Genomic DNA, 21,572 nt, shown 5'->3' with positions numbered 1-21,572 from the left:
TCTTCATGATTTATAGCAGATGAAGTTATTATCATCCCATCAGACTACAAGGTCAGCCGCAAAGGAATTATAGACACGAAGCTAACCCTTCACATCAATCGCATATCAAAAGTACTTATCATGTTCCTTCACAATAATGTAATTAACTCATTTCATAATCTCTATCCACATTCCTGATCTTATCTCTTCAAAAAGTTGGATTTGAAAATCTCCTGCTTATAATTATGCATAAGAAAGAACGATTTACTTGTACTTAAAGAAATATTTATCTCTCTCTCTCTCTCTCTCTCTCCGTATATACTGTTCCAATTCTTTTAACACTTCATTAGCAGGTTTTACACTTAAAACTGTTTTCATTGTATTGGGCATTCCATGAGTACTTGCTTCTGATTAACTCTGAGGTATTTTGAGGGTTTTATCTTTGTCCTATGTAATGCCTTCATTCACTTTCACATATCCCGCACCAAAGGTAAGGTGATTTTGGTCTTCTGCCTCTCTATAGCTGTTAGTAATTGACTGCCTCATAGGAGATGCCCCTTCCACAATGACTGGAATCTTAGTCCAGGTTTTTGTTTGTTTTGGAAACAAACCCACTCTCTTCAAGCTGTTTTCCACCCATTTCCCACCAAACACTTTTTTGTGCTTCCAGTAATCTTGCTCTAAACTGACCACTCGAAGCTATGGGAGAGGCTGGATAACGAACCAATCATTTTTTCCAATGCCAATCTCCTCATGGACAAATGCACTGGATTTCTCACATTAGTGTGGACGCAAGCAGCAACTCTGCAATGTGAGACCGCAAACCCACCTTGCCCCATTTCATTAATGGTGCTTCCTCATTTTATTTTGAAGATAGGCACTGTGTTTACTTAACTCCCTTTCCCTTCCTGCGCAAATTTACAGGATTATGCTTATCCCTGTTTGGACAGTTGAGCTCCACACAAGCTTCCGTCCATGGCGTCTTTCAATTACTTGTAAGAGGAATGATCAATGGGCCTGTGAAGAGTTCCCTGCAATCCGGTTCTTCCACCAGCATCTCTTAGTAGATCAGCAAAGTTCTGCTTTCAGTGCTACTACTAGTGGATTCAGGGTTTATCAGGCATTAAGTACACATAACAAAGGGGCAGAATTCGATTACACATATGCTCAGTTAATTAGTATCATGTTCAATTTGTGGCAGGATTTTAGGTATCCCAAGAAGTGCTCAAGGGTTGTCTTTTAGGTGAAAGTTAAGCTACAATAATGTAATTGCACCATGAATACAGGCCCCTGCATTACCCGTAACACAATTTCAGTTCACATGTCTATTCATATAAATTAGGCATCTGCGATTGCTGGGACTGATGGTTACAAATCTGTAAAAAAAAAAATCATATAATAAAGATCAATTAAAACATTATGAGGCCATTTCAGAAGCTTGTTTTTTGTTTCCTTCCTGATTCCATTTAGATATTTAGGATCTTTGGAGCAAATAATTGTGGCACTGTCATTTTTATTTTTATTGTTATGCATGATTGGTTTCCTAATGAGGATCTCCTTTTACTTATGCATGGAGGAAGAACAGAAAAACAAATTGTAATGCTTGGGAATTCAGAGTGCAGTGATGCAGGTGTTGGATCTACCTGCCTGTCACCATGATGCATGCATGGAATGTGTGTTTGTGCTTCCTTAGTGCACCATCAGAGAATCAGTTTTATAGTTCCAAATTTCTTTGCTGATGTCCCATGAAATTGTGTGGCAGCAGCCTAAAAATGGTTTTGGGTCACCTCGTTTATGTTGGCTTCCTGGATTGGGTGGTCCATCAGTATCGGCATAGAGAGACCTAACCAAAGGGACCACTGGAGGTCACTCAGAAGATGGCCAGAGTGTCTTTCAAGCTTTTGCTTTAGTGGGAGTGCTCCTCCTGGGCCCAGAAAATAAACTCTGGCTGCTGGTCCACGCGAAGCCTCCAACCCTCAGGTTCATGCTAACTAGCAGTTACCTGCTCATGGAGCTTACTGCCTGTTGGACACTGCCAGCAAGTCAGTGCACTGTAGGTCAGGCATGTGAATAGTGTTTCAGTGGAAAATCAACAGTACTAATTGCTGCTTGGGTATGATTTCACAGGCTCCAGGCATCAATCCCAAGATTGCCCTTGACTTCATAGCTCAAGTCCACACTGACCAGTGCCAATCAGAGGAGCATTGTTCCATTTTAATTAAACACACAAGCCATCTAAATTCACATCAAAGATGGTTTAATTTTCCAAAATAAATTCCAATTGGCACAACTCAGACTTCAAAAGCAGTTTTGAGGGCTACAAGTAGGCCTGGGAGTTGCTCCTTCCCCATATAATTATGTACTGGACTGTGAGCCTAGAAGTTACCAAAACTTCTCCAGGGACAATTGCTGATCCAATCCCCAAAACCCCCCCCAACACCTGCCATGCCCCACCCCCCAATACCACCCTCTCCATCTCCAGCCCCCCAACAGCTTCCCCTGCACCCCCTCAACCTCCCGCCAACCCACTCCCCTTTCCCAATACAGGAAACATCCTCCTACCTTTCTGCACATGCTCATTTAATGCTCAGTTTCACAGAAGCCATAGTCTGGCTATGAGAGGGATCATTTCCTGCAAATTCACTATGCTGCAGCATTAGTTCAAAACAGTATGTTTTGTTGAAATATTTCTGCCTATTCAGCCCCCTGCCCCCACTCCCCAAAAAGCTCCCAGTTTCCCAGCTGTAGGCTTCAAAGGCCCCCCAAGCTGCCTCTGAACTCACTCTCTGAGGACAGTTAAATGTATGGATGGCAATAGAGACTGTGATTCATACTCAATAATTCTAGCCAGAAGTCATGCGGTGTTCCAGTGTTACAGCCAACTGGGTCGGCTTGGGATAAGTTCAGGTTTACTCAACCTCATGAAATCACTACTTTATGATATATAAAAAATAATAAATAAAATGTACTTTTCAGTTTTCTGTTAAAACATCAGAAAGACCTTTCCTCCCAAGGAACACCGTGTTATAACAGTATCATTCATTTCTCCTCAATATGCCAAAAGCACTAATCTAGCCCACTGAACAGTCATTACTTTGGCAGCACCCAAGGTTACAAATCAGACAACCAAGTCATTTAAAATATTGCTTTACGTACAGAAAATGACAAATCGTTGACAATAAATGTGTCCATAGTGTTTTGACAAGTTAATTTAAATGGACCCATTATGTTTCCACAACATTTTAGAATCATTTTGTTCTGTAGGAACTCAATTTCACTGTAATTGAACCCAAACACCAAATGTAACATAGCATGAAGGTAGCATTTTTGCAGCTCTAGACAATTAAATGGGCTATAAATGTCTAAGTAGCTACCTATTAAACGCAAGCTCCTTTAATGTTACACCACCTCTTGGGGAAAACCAATTAGTAAAACCATCATAGGGCACTTAAAATAATTAACTAAAAGAATAAAAACACTCTTGCACCAACCCACTGGCCCAAGGGCTATCACGTTTACCAGCATTGGCCATTTTTCTGATCTTACAATAAGCTGGAATTACTCAGTATGGATAAGTTTCAATACCAAAACTTGCTGTACAATATTTCACTCACTATGGACATCTACCCAACAAAGCAAAAACCCCCCATAGTACAAACATCCACCACACCATCTTCCTGATGGATACTGTTTGGAGTCTGTAGGGGAATATTCAGCCAGGAAAGATTCACAATTCAGTAAGTGCAATCAATTCAAGACGATAATAATGGTTAATCTATTCCAACAGCTTGGACCCCGCCTCATATAATGAGCCATCCACTTTGACGTGACCATTTCCACATTGCCCCACCATTATTTACCACTGTATCACAAAGTCTCTCACTATCAAATCTGGAATCTGTATTGTACCTTTAACTAATGAAACTACGCAACGTTTTGCAAGGATAGGAGTAAAGAAATGGATGCCACATCAGAAAGATCATTAGGTTGGATTTTTTAAAAATTCATTCATGGGAGGTGAGCATTGCTGGCAACACCAGTACTTATTGCCCATCCCTAATTGCCCTTGAGAAGATGGCGGTGATGTGCCTACTTGAACCACGGCAGTCCATGGAGTGCAGGTACACCCAATGCTGTTAGGTAGGGAATTCCAGGATTTTGACCCAGTGACAGTGAAGGAACCATGATATACTTACAAGTCAGGATGGTGTGTGGCTTGGAGGAGTACTTGCAGGTGGCTGGGTTCCCATACCTCTACTGCCCTTGTTCATCTAGGTGGCAGAGGTTGCGGGTTTGGAAAGTATTGTTGGAAAAGCCTTGGTGAGTTGCTGCACTGCATCTTGTTGATGGTTCACACTGCAGCCATGGTACACCAGTGGCAAAGAGAGTGAATATTTAAGGTGGTTGATGGGATGCCAATCAAGCGGTGTCAAGCTTCCTGAGTGTTGTTGGAGCTGCTTTCATCCAAGCAAATGGACACTATTCAGACTCCTGACTTGTGGGAGTTAGGAGGTGAGAGATTTGCCATACAATTCCCAGCCTCTAACCTGTTCTTGTAGCCGCAATGTAGCCATTGATGTGTCTCATCAGTTAAACCTTTGCTCAATGGTGACCTCCAGCATGTTGATGGTGGAGGTAATGCTGTTTAATGTCAAGGGAACATTGTTAGAAATGGTCATTGACTGGCATTTTGTGGCGCAATTGTTGCTTGCCACTTATTCAGCCTCATTCATTCAGCCCCAGCCTGAATGTTGTCCAGGCCTTGATGGATGTAGGCACGGACTGCTTCATTGTCTGAGTAGATGTGAACTCAATTGAATACTGTGCAATCATCAATGAACATCCTCACTTCTAATATTATTGTGGAGGGAAATCATTGATGAAGCAGCTGAAGATGGTTGAGCCTAGAATAATGCCCTGAGGAACTCCTACAACAATATCCTGTGGGTGAGATGACTGGACCCCAGTGCTAGGTATACTAGGCACGACTCCTGTGGTTTCTTCTTGATACCCACTGACTTCAATTTCACTAGCACCACTTGATGCCACATTCGGTTAAATGATTCATTGATGTTAAGGGTAGTCAGTCTCACCTTACATCTGGAATTCAGCTGTTTTGTCCATGGTTGAATCAAGGCTGTAATGAGGTCTGGAAATGAGTGATTTCCACAGAGCTCAACTGGACATCCTTCAGCAGGTCATTGGTAAGTAAGTGCCAATTGAGAGCACTTGTGATGACACATCCATCACTTTGCTGATGATTGAGAGTAGACTGATGGGGCAGCAATTGGCCAGATTGGATTTTTAAAAAATTCATTAATGGGATGTGGGCATTGCTGGCTAGGCCAGTATTCATTGATCATCCCTAGTTACCCTTGAGAAAATAGTGGTGAGGTGCCTTCTTGAACTGCTGCAGTCCATGTGGTGTAGGTACACCCACAGTGCTGTTAGGAAGGGAGTTTTGACCCAGTGACGGTGAAGGAATGGCGATATATTTCCAAGTCAGGATGGTGAGTGGCTTGGAGGAGAACTTCCAGGTGGTGGTGTTCCCATCTATCTGCTGCCTTTGTCCTTCCAGATGATAGTGGTCAATGGTTCGGAAGGTGCTGTCTAAGGAGCCTTGGTGAATTCCTGCAGTGCATCTTGTAAATGGTACACACTGCTGTTACTGTGCGTCAGTGGTGGAGGGAGTGAATGTTTATGGTTGTGGTGCTAATCAAGTGGACAGTGAGCAGGTTATTGCTGAGCAAGTACCGCCTGATAGCACTGTTGATGACCCCTTTCATTACTTTACTGATGATCGAGAGTAGACTGATGGGGCAGTAATTGGCCAGGTTGGATTTGTCCTGCTTTTTGTGTACAGGACATACCTGGGCAATTTTCCACATAGCCGGGTCGATGCCAGTGTTGTCGCCGTACTGGAACAGCTTGGCTAGGAGCACAGCAAGTTCTGGAGCACAAGCCTTCAGTACTATTACCAGAATATTGTCAGAGCCCATAGCCTTTGCAGTGTCCAGTGCCTTCAGCCGTTTCTTGATATTACGTGGAGCGAATTGAATTGGCTGAAGACTGGCATCTGTGATGCTGGGGACCTCCGGAAGAGGCTGAGTTGGATCATCCACTCGGCACTTCTGGCTCAAGATTATTGCAAATGCTTCAGCCTTATCTTTTGCACTGATGTGCTGGGCTCCTCCATCATTGAGGATGGGGATATTTGTGCAGCCACCTCCTCCAGTGAGTTGTTTAATTGTCCACCACCATTCACGACTGGATGTGGCAGGACTGCAGAGCTTAGATCTGATCTATTGGTTATGGGATCGCTTAACTCTGCCTATCACTTACTGCTTATGTTGTCTGGCATGCAAGTAGTCCTGTGTTATAGCTTCATCAGGTTGACACTTCATTTTTAGTTATGCCTAGTGCTGCTCCTGCACTCTTCATTGAACCAGGGTTGATCCCCCGGCTTGATGGTAATGGTAGAATGGGGGATACGCTGAGCCATGGGGTTACAGATTGTGTTCGAGTACAATTCTGCTGCTGCTGATGGCCCACAGCACCTCGTGGATGCCCAGTCTTGAATTGTTTGATTTGTTCAAAATCTGTCCCATTTAGCACAGTGGTAGTACCACACAACATGATGGAGGGTATCCTCAATGTGAAGGCAGGACTTCATCTCCACAATGACTGTGCAGTGGTCACTCCTACCGATACTGTCATGGACAGATGCACCTGTGGCAGGCAGGTTGGTGAGGATGAGGTCAAGTATGTTTTTCCCTCTTGTTGGTTCCCTCACCACCTGCCACAGACCCAGTCTAGCAGCTATGTCATTTAGGACTTGGCCAGCTCGGTCAGTAGTGGTGCTACCAAGCCACCCTTGGTGATGGACATTGAAGTCCCACAGAACATTCTGCACCCTTGCCACCCTCAGTGCTTCCTCCAAGTGATGTTCAACATGGAGGAGCACTGATTCATCAGCTGAGGGAGGGCGGTACGTGGTAATCAGCAGGAGGTTTCCTTGCCTCTGTTTGGCAACTCCCTCCCAACTGTATACCACTGTGCCACCACCTCTGCTGGATCCGTCCTGCCGGTGGGACAGGACATACCCAGGGATAGTGTTGGTGGAATCTGGGACATTATCTGTAAGGTGTGATTCCATGAGGATGACTATGTCAGGCTGTGCTTTACTAGTCTGTGAGACAACTCTCTCAATTTTGGCACTAGTCCCCAGATGCCATTGTCATTTCCGGTGCCTAGGTCGATGCAACGTGGTCTGTCTGGTTTCATTCCTTTTTTGCAACTTTGTAGTGGTTTGTTACAACTGAGTGGCTTGCTGGGTCATTTCAGAGGACATTTAAGAATCATCTGGAGTCATATGTAGGCCAGACCAGGTAAGGACGACAGATTTCCTTCCCTGGAACCAGTTATAACAAATCATCATTAGACTTTTAATCAAATTAAAAGTCTATCCACCATCTGCTGTGGTGGGATTTGAACCTGGGTCCCCAGAGCATTACCCTGGGTCTCTGGATTACTAGTCTAGTAACAATACCACTACACCATCGCCTCCCCTTAGGCTGGAGTTTATAGGAGGCATATTGTTCACCGCCTGAAGGGCACAACTCCCCCCAAAGGAGGTATCCCCTTTCCTTCAGCCTTTAATCTCAAGCTGGGAATGTAGTAGGTAGGCCACTTTCCTTCCACCTTCCTCCACCCACTATATTATGGTGACAAAGGCAGAAAGGGGTCCTTAAGTGGCCTTTACTTGGCAACATAAGGGCCTCAATAGGCCGAAGGGTGGTTGGGCTAGCTGCCACCACAATATGGGAGAGAGCTCAGGGTTGGACAGGAAGGCAGTGGGCTAGCCACCTGTTTTATTTTACATGCCCCACCCTGCCCTCTTATGTGCTAACAGGGGAGCTGTAAAATTCCACACACACCCTCCTTCCTGCTGTCGTCTTTCACTTTCCTATTTTGTCTCCCCCTTTCTCTTCTGTCTTACCTCTGTTGCCTGTTTGCCTTTGCCACTTTGGTGAGGGAGAGACAACAATAACAGAACTCAGGTGAGTGAGTGGGTTGGAGGGTGCAGCAAAAGTAGCTACCAGATGTACACTATTAAGGGGAAGGAGTGAGAGAAAGCCTGCCAAATACTGAAACAGGATCTGAGAATCTATGGGGAAGGGGGAAACAGGGGTGCTATAATTTTCAGACTTGCTGTGTATGAACGGGGTCAGTCAGTTCCTCCAAGGTGGATTAAGCAAGTGTTGATAGTAATATTCTTTCTCTCTTCCAGTCATAGCTGAGAGCAACAGATAAATAACGCAAGGTAAGCACTATTAAGGAAAAACATTTATCCCTGGTAGAGCTTATGGGAATTATAAAGAAATCACAAATACTGATGCCAGATTTCTTAGCAAGATGTGCCTTCCTGCTTCAGTTGGGCCCTTCCCAAGAAATTCAACTAACCACAGGTCTCAACTGGGGAAAGTAATGCTGCTGGGAGCAGGAGGAATCTTTCAATCTAGTATATGGCTCCACTGCCTGTGATCTCTTCTAAGGGCAGAATATTGCACTTGTCGGGCAGGCGCGTGCCCGACCCAACCTGAACAAGCGTAAAATGACGCACAAGGACATCGGGTGAGCGCTCCGACATCATCGCGCACTTGCACAATATTTCGGTCAGCTGGAGCGCGTGGGAGTCGGCCGCACACCTGCCAACAATTAAGCGGCCTATTAAGGCCCTTACTCAACTAAGCGTTTGGAATTTTTTGCTGCCCGTCCAACCGCAGGATGAGGCTTCGTCCAGTGATTAATAAAAATAAAAACTTTTTGCACTCATGCTTAACATGTCCCTGCTCACGTGACAGAATCATGTGAGGGGACATGGGTTCATTATATTAAAACTATTTATTTTTATGGTTCAAAATCTTCAGCTCCTTGAGGCAGCTCTGTGCCTCAGGGAGCATTTACTGCGTGAACTTACGCACTCGCACTTCTCCCACCCCCACACCGGCAGCGCTGCGGTGTGCAATTCACGCTGGCTGGCCATTAATTGGCTAGGCCAGCCAGTATGAAATCGTGGTCCGGGTCCGATCGCAGGCGGTGATTGGCTTCCTGACCGCTCCTGGGCCCACCCACTGAGGGCAAAATTCTGCCTGAAATTCCTGTAATCTGGCAGATCAACTGTTTCTGCCAGCAGGAAGGGCGAACTAAAGGGTTCACCTGTAATGAGTCAGATAACATGGAGAACTGGGTCACAGGACTGAATACACTTGCTATACAAAACTAACCAATCGGCATTCTCTCCAACAATGATCTTCCCTACTAATCTTCTTGGTAAAACAAACCTCAATTCCAGAGCCTCCTGACCAGCTTTAAAGGAACCATTTTAAATATATAGCATTGATTCTTGTCAATATTTCATTTCAATGGTGTATATTCCCAATAATTATATTGCTGTAATGAAATAAAAATATTTGCAAGGGAAAGGCAGTTGAACATTATAACTTACTATGAAAATAAAAATGGAAGATGGTGAAGAATCACTGTAGCTACAGGTTATTTTCAATAATATCGCACTACCCTGGATATGTAGCACAAGTGTACGTTTAACATGTGCCAAGTGTCAACATATTTTGTTCCTAGTTTTCCAAATAATAACCTTAGATCTATAGTCTTTAGATACTTAACTATTTTACTACTGAGGTGATCAACTGTGACTATCTCTTTAAAATGGCCTCTTAATTCTTTTACTTTTACTTCTGATCATCTAGCTGTCTGGGAAAAGCAGCACATTCTGAGTTATTCCTGAAAGTTGGCTTTGTCTGTCAATTGGAGAGGTTTATTTTGTTAATATTGTCCCATTTTCCACCCCTTTGATGTTGGCTCTTTGCTCGAACTTCGAGGAGGATCTATACCCTATGGTGCCCTGCCCAAGTGCCCATTATTTAAGTGCGAGCCAAATCAGCTGGCTATCTGCATGGGGAGGGTACAGGGCTGTGGTGGTATTGTACCCAAGCCTAATCCTGTCATCAAACAAAGTTTGCACATAAACACATATATAGATAGACACACAAAAAGGAACACTGCCATTTTTCTGCCCCCACCCCACCAAATGAGTCCTATTTTTCTAGTTTTCTAGGTGTTGTTAATTGAATATAAATAAAATAGAGCAAACTGAAGTGCTAGTACAAGCTCTCTTCAGGACTCAACAGAAAAATGCACTGTCTGGAATGATAAAAAAGGAAGTCCTACACTCAGGCCTGGATTTTCACCGAGTCAGGATGACTCAGGAGCACTTTAAAAATGGCAGTCGGGACCCAATTCCGAGATTCCCAACCCCATTTCTGGGGATTCTGGTTTTCGGGAGTGCTTTTAAAGGGTATGGGCTAGTTGGGTCAAAAACCCACACTCTTTACTCCTGACCTTGCCGGCCCCATTGCAGGTGTTTCAAAAGGCAAATGGATTTACATGTGAACATACAATTTAGGAGCAGGAGTAGGCCATTTGGCCTCTTGGATCTACTCTGCCATTCAATAAGATCATGGCTGATCTGATTGTGGGCTCAACTCCACCTTCTGCCTGCCCCCGATAATCTTTCACTCTCTTGTTAGTCAAGAATCTATCTTCCTCTGACTTAAAAATATTCAATGACCCTGCCTCCACCGTTCACTGGGAAGACAGTTTTGCAGACTCACAATCCTCTGAGAGAAAAAAAATTCTCCTCATCGCCATCTTAAATGGGAGATCCCTTACTTATAAACAGTGTCTCCTAGTTCTAGCTTCTCTCACAAGGGGAAACATCCTTTTAGCATCCACATGTTCAAGTCCCCTCAAGACCTTCTGTTTCAATAAGATCACCTCGCGTTCTTCTAAACTCCAATGGACACAGGCCAAGCCTGTCCAATCTTTCCTCCTAAGATATCACCCCCTCGCCCCCACCCCATGTATTAATTGAATGAACCTTGTCTGAACTGCTTCGAACACATTTATGTCCTTTCTTAGATAAAGAGACAAAAAATGTACACATACTCCAGATGTGGCCTCACCAATGCCCTATACAACTGTAGCAAAACATCTCTACTTTTATATTCACTTCCCTTTGCAAAGATGACAACTTCCATTTGCCTTCCTAATCACTTGCTGTACCTGCATACTAACGCTTTGTGATTCATGTACCAGGGACGCTCAGACCTTCTGTACCTCAGAGTTCTGTAAACTTTCTCTATTTAAATAATATGCTGCTTTTCTATTCCTCTTGCCAAAGTGGACAAGTTCATATTTTCCAACATTATACTCCATCTGTCAAATTTCTGCCCTCTCACTTAACCTATCTCTCCCTTTGCAAACTCTTTATGTCCTCTTCATAATATACTTCCCTACCTATCTATGTGTCATCAAATTTATCAAACATACATTCGGTCCCTTCATCCAAGTTATTGATATAAATTGTAAATAGTCGAGGCCCCAGCACTGATACCTGTGGCACTCCACTCATCATATCTTGCCAACCCAAAAGTGAGCCATTTATGCCTACTCTCTGATTCTTGTTCGCTAACCAATCCTCTAAACATGCTAATATGTTACCCCTTACACCATGAGCTCTTATTTTGCATTGTAACCTTTGATGTGGCACCTTATCAAATGCCTTCCAGAAATCTAAGTACACCACACTCACAGATTCCCCTTTATCCACCTTACTTGTTACTTCCTCAAAGAACTCAAATAAATTAGTCAAACATTATTTCCCTTTCAGAAAACCATGTTGAACCTGCCTGATTGCATTGAGATTTTCTAAGTGCCCCGCCATAGCCACCTATAGATCCCAGCAATTTCCCTATGACAGATGTTAAGTTAACTGGCCTGTAGTTTCCTGCTTTCTGGGCTCTCAGCCAAGTCTCATTATGTATTCTTGGTGAAGAGCCCAGACATCCATTGGAATACTAAAACACCTGAGCCCCAGTGAAAACATTTCTTGATTGAAGCTTCTGGCTTTCTGATCTCTGCCGTCAATTTCATAATGGGCAGAATATTGCGCTCATCAGCCGGGCGTGTGCCTGACCCAAATGAGTGTAAAATGATGCATGATGACACCGAAGAGCATCCAGAAGTCAATGCGCACTTGCACAATGTTTCAGTCGGCGGGCACGTGTGGGAGTCGGCAGTATGCCCACCGACAATTAACAGGCCTATAAAGGCCACTAAAGTACCAACTGAATTACATTTTTCGCTGCCCATCCAACCTTACAGTTGGCGGGCAGGCAAAAAGGCCAAGCAGCCTTTGGATTTTTTAGGAAACCTCATCCACGGGCAGGATGAGGTTTCCAACAGCAATTAAAAATTAAATAAAAATGTTAACATTTCATTCATAATATGTCCCTGCCCATGTGAAGAGTCATTTTTTAACATTTTAAAATTCTTTATTTTCCATTTTTTAATCTTCAGCTCCCCGAGGCAGCTCTGTGCCTCAGGGAGCTTTCAATGCACGCACTTTGCACCCGCCCTCCTCCCACTCCGACCCAGGCAGCGCCGAGCCCTGCAGCGCACTTTTCACACTGTACGGGCCTTAATTGGCCCGCCAGCTTAAAATCGCGGTTGGGGCCCAATCATGGGTGGTGGTCGCCTTCACGGCCACTCCCACTCACCCCCGCTGAGCCCGCCCGATGAGGGCAAAATCCTGGCCAATGTTTATTTTCACTAGCTTAAAAAGTTTCAAGTGCTTGCAGTTTCAGCAATTGAAACTTTATATTTCTTCAATGCACTGACAAATTGCTAGGAGTGGTTCTATAGGTTCTCCGAAGTAACCATTTTTCAAATACTATACTGAAAAGAGTCTGGATGATTGACACTTTTGTTGCCCTTAGTAAGAAGGAGTGTTTTTTAAGAAAGTGGAAAGTTGTCAATTAATGAATTTTTTTAAAGCTTTTTTACACAACCTAATTTCACTATAGGGTTAAGTAGTTCTATAGAGTGTATGGTGGGTGAATGGGCATGGAAGTGCCTTAGCTTAGCATAGGGGCATGATGGGCCATAGGTGATAGCTGGGGAGCATACCTTGGTATGGGGTACATGAGGGGCCATTGGGGTAGGTGGGGGGCATGAGGTGGCATGATGGAAAATGGAGTATGTGTTGGTTGAGGAGGTGTTGGGGGTGAGGGCTGGAGGTCCTTTCTGTTTTTATTTTAATTGGTTCAATTTTAAACAGCCCACCCCGGCTGACTCTGAACTCTTTCCCGGGTTGGTTGGCCAGACTCCATCCTGTACCCATCCCCCACAATGCAAGTCCTGCCTATGCGGCACATTCTCCCGAGGCAGGCAGGCAGAGCCTGTGATTTTCCAAACTCCTGCTACCCGCCTCGAGGATGAAAATCTAGGCCTCGATAACTGCACACGTTGAACTAGCTTTGGTCACTGATACTGGGCTCAGTATCGCTGCTGCAGAAAGTCACAATTTTCCCTCTCCTGATCCCTACTGAAAAGTACATCTGTATGAATTGTGTCAGGCTCAGCTGTTACTGAATACCCCTCACCCCTGCCGTTGAGTTAAGAGTCTGTTAGCACTCACTGTCCTGGCTCACGAGTGAAGAATGTCCACACAACTAGTTACCAGCCTGTAGCCACTGCCTGGAGAGCTGCACCCCAGGACAGGGAAGGCAGAGAGGGTCATTTAGGGAGAGAGAAACAAAATTCCATGAATGCAGCTGTGAAAGTGGGGATCTGATTTATCTCAAAAAGATAGGTTAAATGAATGGCACATATGAAACAAATCATAGAAAACAGTGGGATTATGGCCACAATTTTTCCTGCGTCGGGCGGGCTCGGCAGGAGCGGTTGTGGAGCTAACCGCCGCCCGCGATCGGCTCCGCGCTACCATTTTACGGGGGCGGGCCAATTAAGGCCCACCCAGCGTAAGACGCAAGCGGTAGCGCTCAGTGCTACCTGCGCGAGCGGGGGGAGAAGGGAGAGTCAGGGCAAGCGCTCTTTCGCGCATGCATGTGAAAGGGCGTTTCAATCTCCCTGAGGCACGGAGCTGCCTCAGGGAGGTTGAAGCGCTTTTGAAAAACATAAATAAATGTAATAAAAATTTATTAAAACATATCTCCCCATGTGACTGTGTCACATGAGATGGGACATGTTTTTATTTTTCTGAGAAACTTTTTATTTCATTTGTAAAAGCTTTAGGAAACCTCATCCCATTCGTGGATCAGGCTTCCTAAAAACATAAAGACCATAAGGTTGGACGGGCAGCGTAAACAACGACATTAATTAATTTGTTAAGGTCTTCATAGGCCTATCCATTATCAGTGGGCATGCATCCGACTCTGGCGTGTGCCCGCCGATCGAAACATCTCGAGACAGCGCAATGTTATCGGGACGCATGCCTGATGTCATTACGCGTCATTTTAGGCACTGGCGTGTCGGGCCCGCCCCTGCATGCTGACTGAAAATCCCTGGCCTATAATTTGTAGAGTTTTCCCAAAAAGGTCAAGGTCGCAACAGTGTCCGGAATTGTGTGTCGGCAACGCGCATGGCTGGCCGGCGGGACCTCACAGGTGGCAGCTCGTGGATAAGGGTGGGGTGGGTGGGTGGTGGCGGGAGCAATCAGATGGCCAGCAGCTCAGCAGTGCCACCAGGAACTGCTGACGAAGGGCAGGGGTCCTGAGCCTACCCAGGTAGGCCAAAGACGGTTTTAAAAAAAACGTAAGGATTATACTGATGGAGGGAAATACCCCTGAGGTAATGACTGGAGTCACTGGGGCTGCCTTAACTGCCCATGGCCCCCTCTTTGAATAAAAAAAACTTGCTGCTGCTGGAAGATCTGCGTTCAGCTGACACAGCGGGGGTTCAATCTACCTTTGGCCTGGTAAAATGGTCTTTACTGGGCATTTGAATATTTAAGTTTGCTTCCTGCCTCATTGTGGTGGAAAGTCTGTCTGAAGTGGGTTCCACTTCGGTAAAATTCCCCGACAGCAGGACATGAAACCGTGACTCCCTCTGATTTTACCCCCCGCTCCAACCTCTGCTGTGATCCCTCTTCCTGCGAGCTGATAAAATTCTCCTGAGGCTCATGAATCACTCAGTCATACTTTAATGCTGGCCTGAGAGCCTTTGCATAACAACAAAATGTTGGTGTAGACATGATTGGCAAAGGCTCTGTTTCCAGACAATGTCGCCAAATTACTCAACCTCCCTCTAATGACTTTTCAGTGGAACTGAGGAAGACGTGGGTAGGGGGTGAAATGCATCCACGACCATTTTGGCTTCATGTTCTGACTTCCTCTAGTCCTTGCCCAATTGCCTACTATCTGGATGGACCTATCACGGGCCAGGATTTTCCCCTCATCAGGCGGGCCCAGGAGCGGCCACGAAATGGTTGGCCGTCCGCGATCAGGGCCCGACTGCAATCTCACTGTCCAGTTAACGGCCAGCCAGCATGAGACGCGCACTGAGAGCCTCAGCGCTGCCAGGGTGGGGGGTGGGAGGAGGACGGGCACTGAAGTTTGTGCATGCACAGGGGTGCGCTCACTGAAAGCTCCCTAAAGGCACAGAGCTGCCTCAGGGAGCTGAAGATTTTTAAAATGAAAAATGGAAGATTTCACTAATAATATAAAATGTCCCCACATGTGACTCAGTCACATGAAGAGGGACATGTTATAAATCAGTTTTAAAAAATTTTATTGTTTTTTTTTTAAATTCATTGTTGGAAACCTCATCCCGCCCATGGATGAGGTTTTGCAAAAAATGCAGAGGCCACTTGGCCTATTTGCCTGGCTGTCAACCGTAAGGTTGGATGGGCAGTGAAAAATTCTACTTATTTAGCTGCTTAAGGGCCTTAAAAGGTCTCTTAGTTGTTGGCGAACATGCTGCCGACTCTCGCGTGCGCCCGCCGATCGAGTGCGCAATGACGTAGGGATGCTGACCGGATATCACCGCTCGCTATTTCATGCTCAGGCGTGTAGGCGTGTGATCCTGCGATCCTGCACGCTGAGCTGAAAATCCTGGCCATGCAGAAAACACCTCAGCCAATGTATTTTCAGTCATTTGTGTCATAGCAACTCTGGACATTAGAGCACCTGTTCGTCCTTGGTGTTCAGTGTTACAATGGTGACGGGATTGCAGAGGGATTTTAATTTAAAGATTCAAATTCCTCTGCAATCAATCACAGTTGAAAAAAATGCATCAGATGCAGAGCCAGAAAACTGATGAAAACACGGCATTGTAAATTCAAAAGGCTTGTGAAAATATAAACCTGGCAGATCTGATCATAAAACAGGCTCTTACCCACTAATATTTTCCACTAACTACTTCGGAAACAATTCGCAAACCTGAAAGGAAGGGAGGATTGTCAGTGGAATATGATTTGCTTCTACAAATATTTTTTAAAATGTAGAGTCTTACAAGTTGCTAAAGCAACTGGCAGGAGATCTTGCTTGAGAAGTCGGCAGATTTAAGATTGTGTTGCAATGGGCTTACATGGAACAGTAGCTGAATTGCAAGCTCTGAGGAAGCCTTTCCTGTTGCACCATACAGACCAAATAGTGACAACCTCCTATTCACAACAATTCAGCATCTTAGCTACAGCTTTCTCCAGATTTCCTTCCTCTCTGTTTCTTAAAAAGAAAATATTTGCAGCTTCTTATAACTGTATGAGCAGAGGGGCAAAAAATTACGGAAAATGTGTATTTTTGAGAACTATCACCAAAAGATTCAGGAATAGGACTAATGCAGTCTACTGAACTATATATCTGAGTGGCCAACAGGAATAATTATTTTATAATTATAGGCTACAAAAGACCATTAACAAACTTTTCATGAAGAAAAAGAATTAATGTTATCTTTTAAAAAAATAATAGTGACATAAACAAAACTTTTCCACAATCTTCAAAGGATTTGAGGTGTGCTTCTAAATTGCAACTGACAGCAAGCATTAAAACCATAGTGCAGTGCCAGAGCATACAGTAATCTAATCAGAAACCACGCTGGTTTGGCCAGGCTCCACTAACTCATGTAACGTTTGTTAGGCTGTTGTCCAACTTCTCTGAAACCGTGTAAATATTATTGAAAAACAACAAATTTCTGAGGATTCGTCTAGTGCCAACTTCACATTAGTTTCATTAACTATAATGACGTGTGCACATTGAGGGGCACAGCAGCCACATCGACAACAGCCTATGGTTTACATGAGTTTGCTTCATTAAGCTAGCGTGATATGAGCCAAAAGATTATGATTCAATTCAAAGTAGGTACAAAAGGAAATGCAAACTGATTTGACAGGCTTCTATATTTAGCCATTCTTGCAATTAGCTGCTATAAAACTTTTAAAATAACCTGGAACTTTTTTTTTCCATTTCAATTGACCCTTTCTCTGCACTCATTTTGACAAGATTGAAAATGTCAACAAAATAACAGCTACAGTTCCTTACTTGGGAAGTATCGTGATTGAAGATGACAGCATTTAAGTCCCCACAGTTGTAGTGTTTGATGAGGTCCTCTGTTGTGTAAGGGGCCTGCAAACTGCCTGCTCGGAGGCTCTCATGTTGCAGTAGAGTTTGGTTTAAAGCAAAGAGGACCTGTAATGAAAAAATTGTGAAGAACACTAAGAGTTGGAAATAGACGGAATTTACAATAGTGTGGGTTTGGGACATGCAACATTTTAAAGACAGACACAGCCACACAAGGTTTAATTTTGAAGTAGTGTTTCTACTTTACATAGGCAAACATTATGTATAATGTGAAAGGTTATGCAAGGAATGAATCAAGCAGAGATCCCATATGAGGTTCCAAATAACTTAATTCAGGAACCATTACCATATGATTTTTTCTTTTCTTCACCAAAAGGTGCTGGGCACTGACCATCTCTTCATATACCAGCCAAGTAACAATTCCTCAAAGGTGAGCCCAGATAGTGAGGTTTGGAGGGGAGGGATTACTGGACTTTGGGATGTCAGAGACATGCCCAATGCTGTCTGTACCTAATGATGACAAACTGGAGGTCTTGTTATAACCTCCTATTTCCACAGCTGCTAAACATGCTATTCCAGAACACTCTACCATTCTGTAAAGGTGTGTATAATTTACTTTAAACAATGCCTTCAATAAAGTATAAAACAGATTTGGGTCCTGAAATTTCAACAGCACAACTATAGCAGAGTGGGACCTCTGTCCACATTCAGGTAGTTAACCCCACAAAAATTGTAGGTTCATCTAAATTATATAAGCAGAGCTGTGCATGCGATCTAAACACAACTTACCTACAATATATCTAACAAACCAGTGGAGCAGAAAATAATGCAGTTTCAGAATCAAGATCCCAAATTGTCCATGAATGGAAAGTAGCTAGAAAATACCTGCAGAGAGCAAGTGAAGGGGCAGAGTTATAGGGAGCTGAGGGATTGGGAGTGGAGCTGGAAAATACTTGGAGAAGAAGCCAGAGACAGGATAAAGCAGAAGGAATTAAAATGTGCTTTTGCTTCAAGGGGAAATGCAGTGCTGGAGGAAGCAGGCAATACAGGGAACAAGGATGGCAACCAAATTGAAGAAACAAGTGGAAAACCTCAGGGATCTAGGCCAGCATGTCCTCCTAAAGAGATTGGGAAAAAGTGAAACATGTGGCAGAATTTTGCCCTCGTCGGGCAGGCGAGGTGGGCGGGCCCAGGACCAGTCGTGAAGCCAATCACTGCCAACGATCGGGGCCCCGACATGCATTTCACGCTGACTGGCCAATTAACGGGCAGCTAGTGTGAAATGCATGCTGCAGCGCTGCCGGGGCGGGGCCAGGAAGAGTGCAAAAGTGTGCACATGCTCAGAGAGCTGAAGATTTTTGAAAATAAAAAATAAACAATTTAAAAATGTTAATAACATGTCCCCTCATGGGACTCTGTCCCATGAGCAGGGGCATGTTAGAAATTAGTTTGAAAAAGTTTTATTTATTTTTTAATCACTGTTCGAAACCTCATCCCACACATGGATGAAGTTTCGCAAAAAATCAAAAGGCCGCTTGGCCTTTTCACCTGCCTGCCAATCATAAGGTTGGAAGGGCAGTAAAAAATTTCATTTAATTAGAACTTTAATTGTCCTAATATGCCTGTTAATTGTCGGCGGCCGTGCTGCCGACTCCTGCGCGCACCCATTGACTGAAATAATGCGCGAGTGCGCGATGACTTTGAGGCACTCGCCCGACGTCATCGCATGTCATTTTACACTCATTCGGGTCAGGCACGCGCCCGCCCAACGAATGCAATTTTCTGGCCATGGTGTTTGAAATCAGGGCTGAAGGTCTGCCAAGAATGTGGTGTGCGCTCTTTGAGGGAGGGTCAAGTCTTTGATTCCCAGGACAGCTTTGCAGCACCAAAGAAAAATTAAATGACCTTATCAGGACAGTCAAGGTAAGCCTTCTGCTTCCTGTATATGTGTTGCTTTCATTCATTACCCTCATAGTGTTACAAGAGTCAGGGTTGAAATAGTGATAGTCAGAAACACAGGTTCCAGCCCATGCCTCCCAAGCCTACTGACTCACATTATTAAGGCCTTGCCAAAGTCGGAGGATGCTAGGTGAACATTACATTACATATCAAAGGACCTATGGCATATGGTGAGGGCCACAGCAAAGTCCTACATCATTCACAATGCCAATGACTGAGAGGATTCAATACAAAATGTAACTTTGGCGTATCTCGGTTGTACCTCAAGTTCCAGTCCCCTCAGATTCCAGTTCCTGGCAACTGAAGTTACACCAATTTTTGCACCAAAAATGTTTTAAAATTAAAGCACATTTGTGTCATCACAGATGACAAGTTTCAGTTTTTTTAAAATCCCAATCGTCTTCCAACTGTATTTTCCTTTGAGTTTGTAACTGAGAGATTATATTTTTATCAAATTTCTTTGCTGCCTTCTGGAGCTCTGTGATGGTTCTCATGCTTTTCATTGCATTACCAGTGCAGAACTTCGGATTCAATTTTCCAAGTCATTTCATCACGTTTTCAGCTCCACATGTTGTCAGACTTCCATAGCAACAACCTTCAAGTTGTTTTTTAAGGTCAGTTGCATATTGCCATCATCTTCACTTTATCCATAGGACTTTAAGCCCTCAGCTCTTATCACTGTTTGTCACTCCATGCACCCTACTTTATTTTTCACTTTCTATTACACCTCTTGCATGTAGTTTATACTTATTGTTAAATAGGCTTGACAAATGCTATTTTCATGAAGTTGAAGCACCTTTAACAGCAGAACAGGGATGAAAGAGCAGACAAATCAGAATGAAATCAGACAGTCTTTACACTTCAAAGAACTGTTCTGTAAAATCGTCTGAGGCTGTCACGATTATGGATTGTCCCTATTATTTTATGGGGCAGATTCCACACAAAACAACAAATAACCCAACACACACAGTTCAAAAATTATACAGTCACAGATGTTTTCAAGCTAAAGATCCTTCTCTGATTGGGAAGGCTCATACAGGTCTAAAAGAAACCCCCCAATTAGCAGGAGACAAAGGTCATGGTTGACTCGGCAGCAGTGATCCTTGTGCTCTTACATACGTCGGAGACTTGGGCTACGGCAGGCCCCTCAAAATACTGGGGGTACCATCAGTGATGTCTTCAAAAGATCCTCCAAAATCTGGTGGCAAGAAAGGCAGTCCAACAGCAGCATCCTCTTGCAAGTCAACACGCCCATCATTGAGGCTCCAATCAAAACCAGCTCTGCTGGGCAGGGCATGCCACTCATTCACCTGACCCCAGACTCCCAAAGCAACTGCTCTACTCAGATCATGGTTGTGGCAGGAGACTCCCAGGAGGACAGCGGAAATGCTTCACCCTGAAGAGGTCAAACATACCCACTGACTCATGGGAGTCCCTGGCTTATGACCAACCAAAATAGAGATGGTTCATTCGGGAAGGCACCAAACACATTGAGAGACTTTTGTCAGGAACATGCAGAAGCAATGTTGAGGCATCAGAGAGAGGGCACAAGCCTCCAAGCAACTCATCTACCTGACCCTTGAAGCACCACCTGCCCCGCAGGTGGCAGGGTCTGCAGATTGCACATTGCACTTATCGGCCACTTCAGAACCCCTTTGAAAAGGAGTGGAAGCAATTCATATACGATCCCGAGGAACTGCCTAAGAAGAATTCGCTGGATTTTAGCATGTTAGTCAGTTGCTGTTAAAGTTAGGCCAAGGAGTTGTGACTTTGTTGTAACTTGAAAGGGGCATAACTCTGGCCTGGTAGGGCATCATGGCACCTTGGGCAGAGAAGCCATGGTCTGCTCCACCTTGAGGGGTCTGTCAGAATAGGCAATGTGAAGCCTATTTGCAGGCATAATGCACCTATCCTCATTCAGCAAATGATCCCACCAGCACAATTAGGGAGAAGCTCTATGACTATCAGTGTTGTCTCAGCTACAGTTGTGCTGCTGTTGTAGGACCCTAGAGATTTGTTCTTCTTGGGACCTGAACAAGTCCCAACTACTCTACATTTGTGAGGTCAATTCTGATAATATGGTCTGGTCTGCGAGCCTTCATGGACAACCTTCAACTTCAGAGCTTGATCACATATTTAGCTTCTCAAATCTCCGACATAATTATACAATGTTGT

The 21,572-nt window shown here is 44.3% G+C and overlaps 1 protein-coding gene across 1 annotated transcript in view; it reads right to left on the bottom strand.

Annotated features, from left to right (window-relative positions):
- The window catches only part of LOC144692383 (metalloprotease TIKI2-like), a 457,965-nt gene that overhangs the window by 221,707 nt on the left and 214,686 nt on the right, over positions 1-21,572 (bottom strand). The window contains exon 3 of the mRNA XM_078561164.1: positions 17,400-17,546. Within this exon, the coding sequence (XP_078417290.1) occupies positions 17,400-17,546 (147 nt within the window). The remainder of the gene's footprint in view (positions 1-17,399; positions 17,547-21,572) is intronic.

The sequence above is a fragment of the Cetorhinus maximus genome, chromosome 17 (genome assembly GCF_964194155.1).
Source record: "Cetorhinus maximus chromosome 17, sCetMax3.hap1.1, whole genome shotgun sequence".
Classification (NCBI taxonomy): Eukaryota; Metazoa; Chordata; class Chondrichthyes; order Lamniformes; family Cetorhinidae; genus Cetorhinus; species Cetorhinus maximus.
This window is presented reverse-complemented; position numbering and strand designations above follow the sequence as displayed.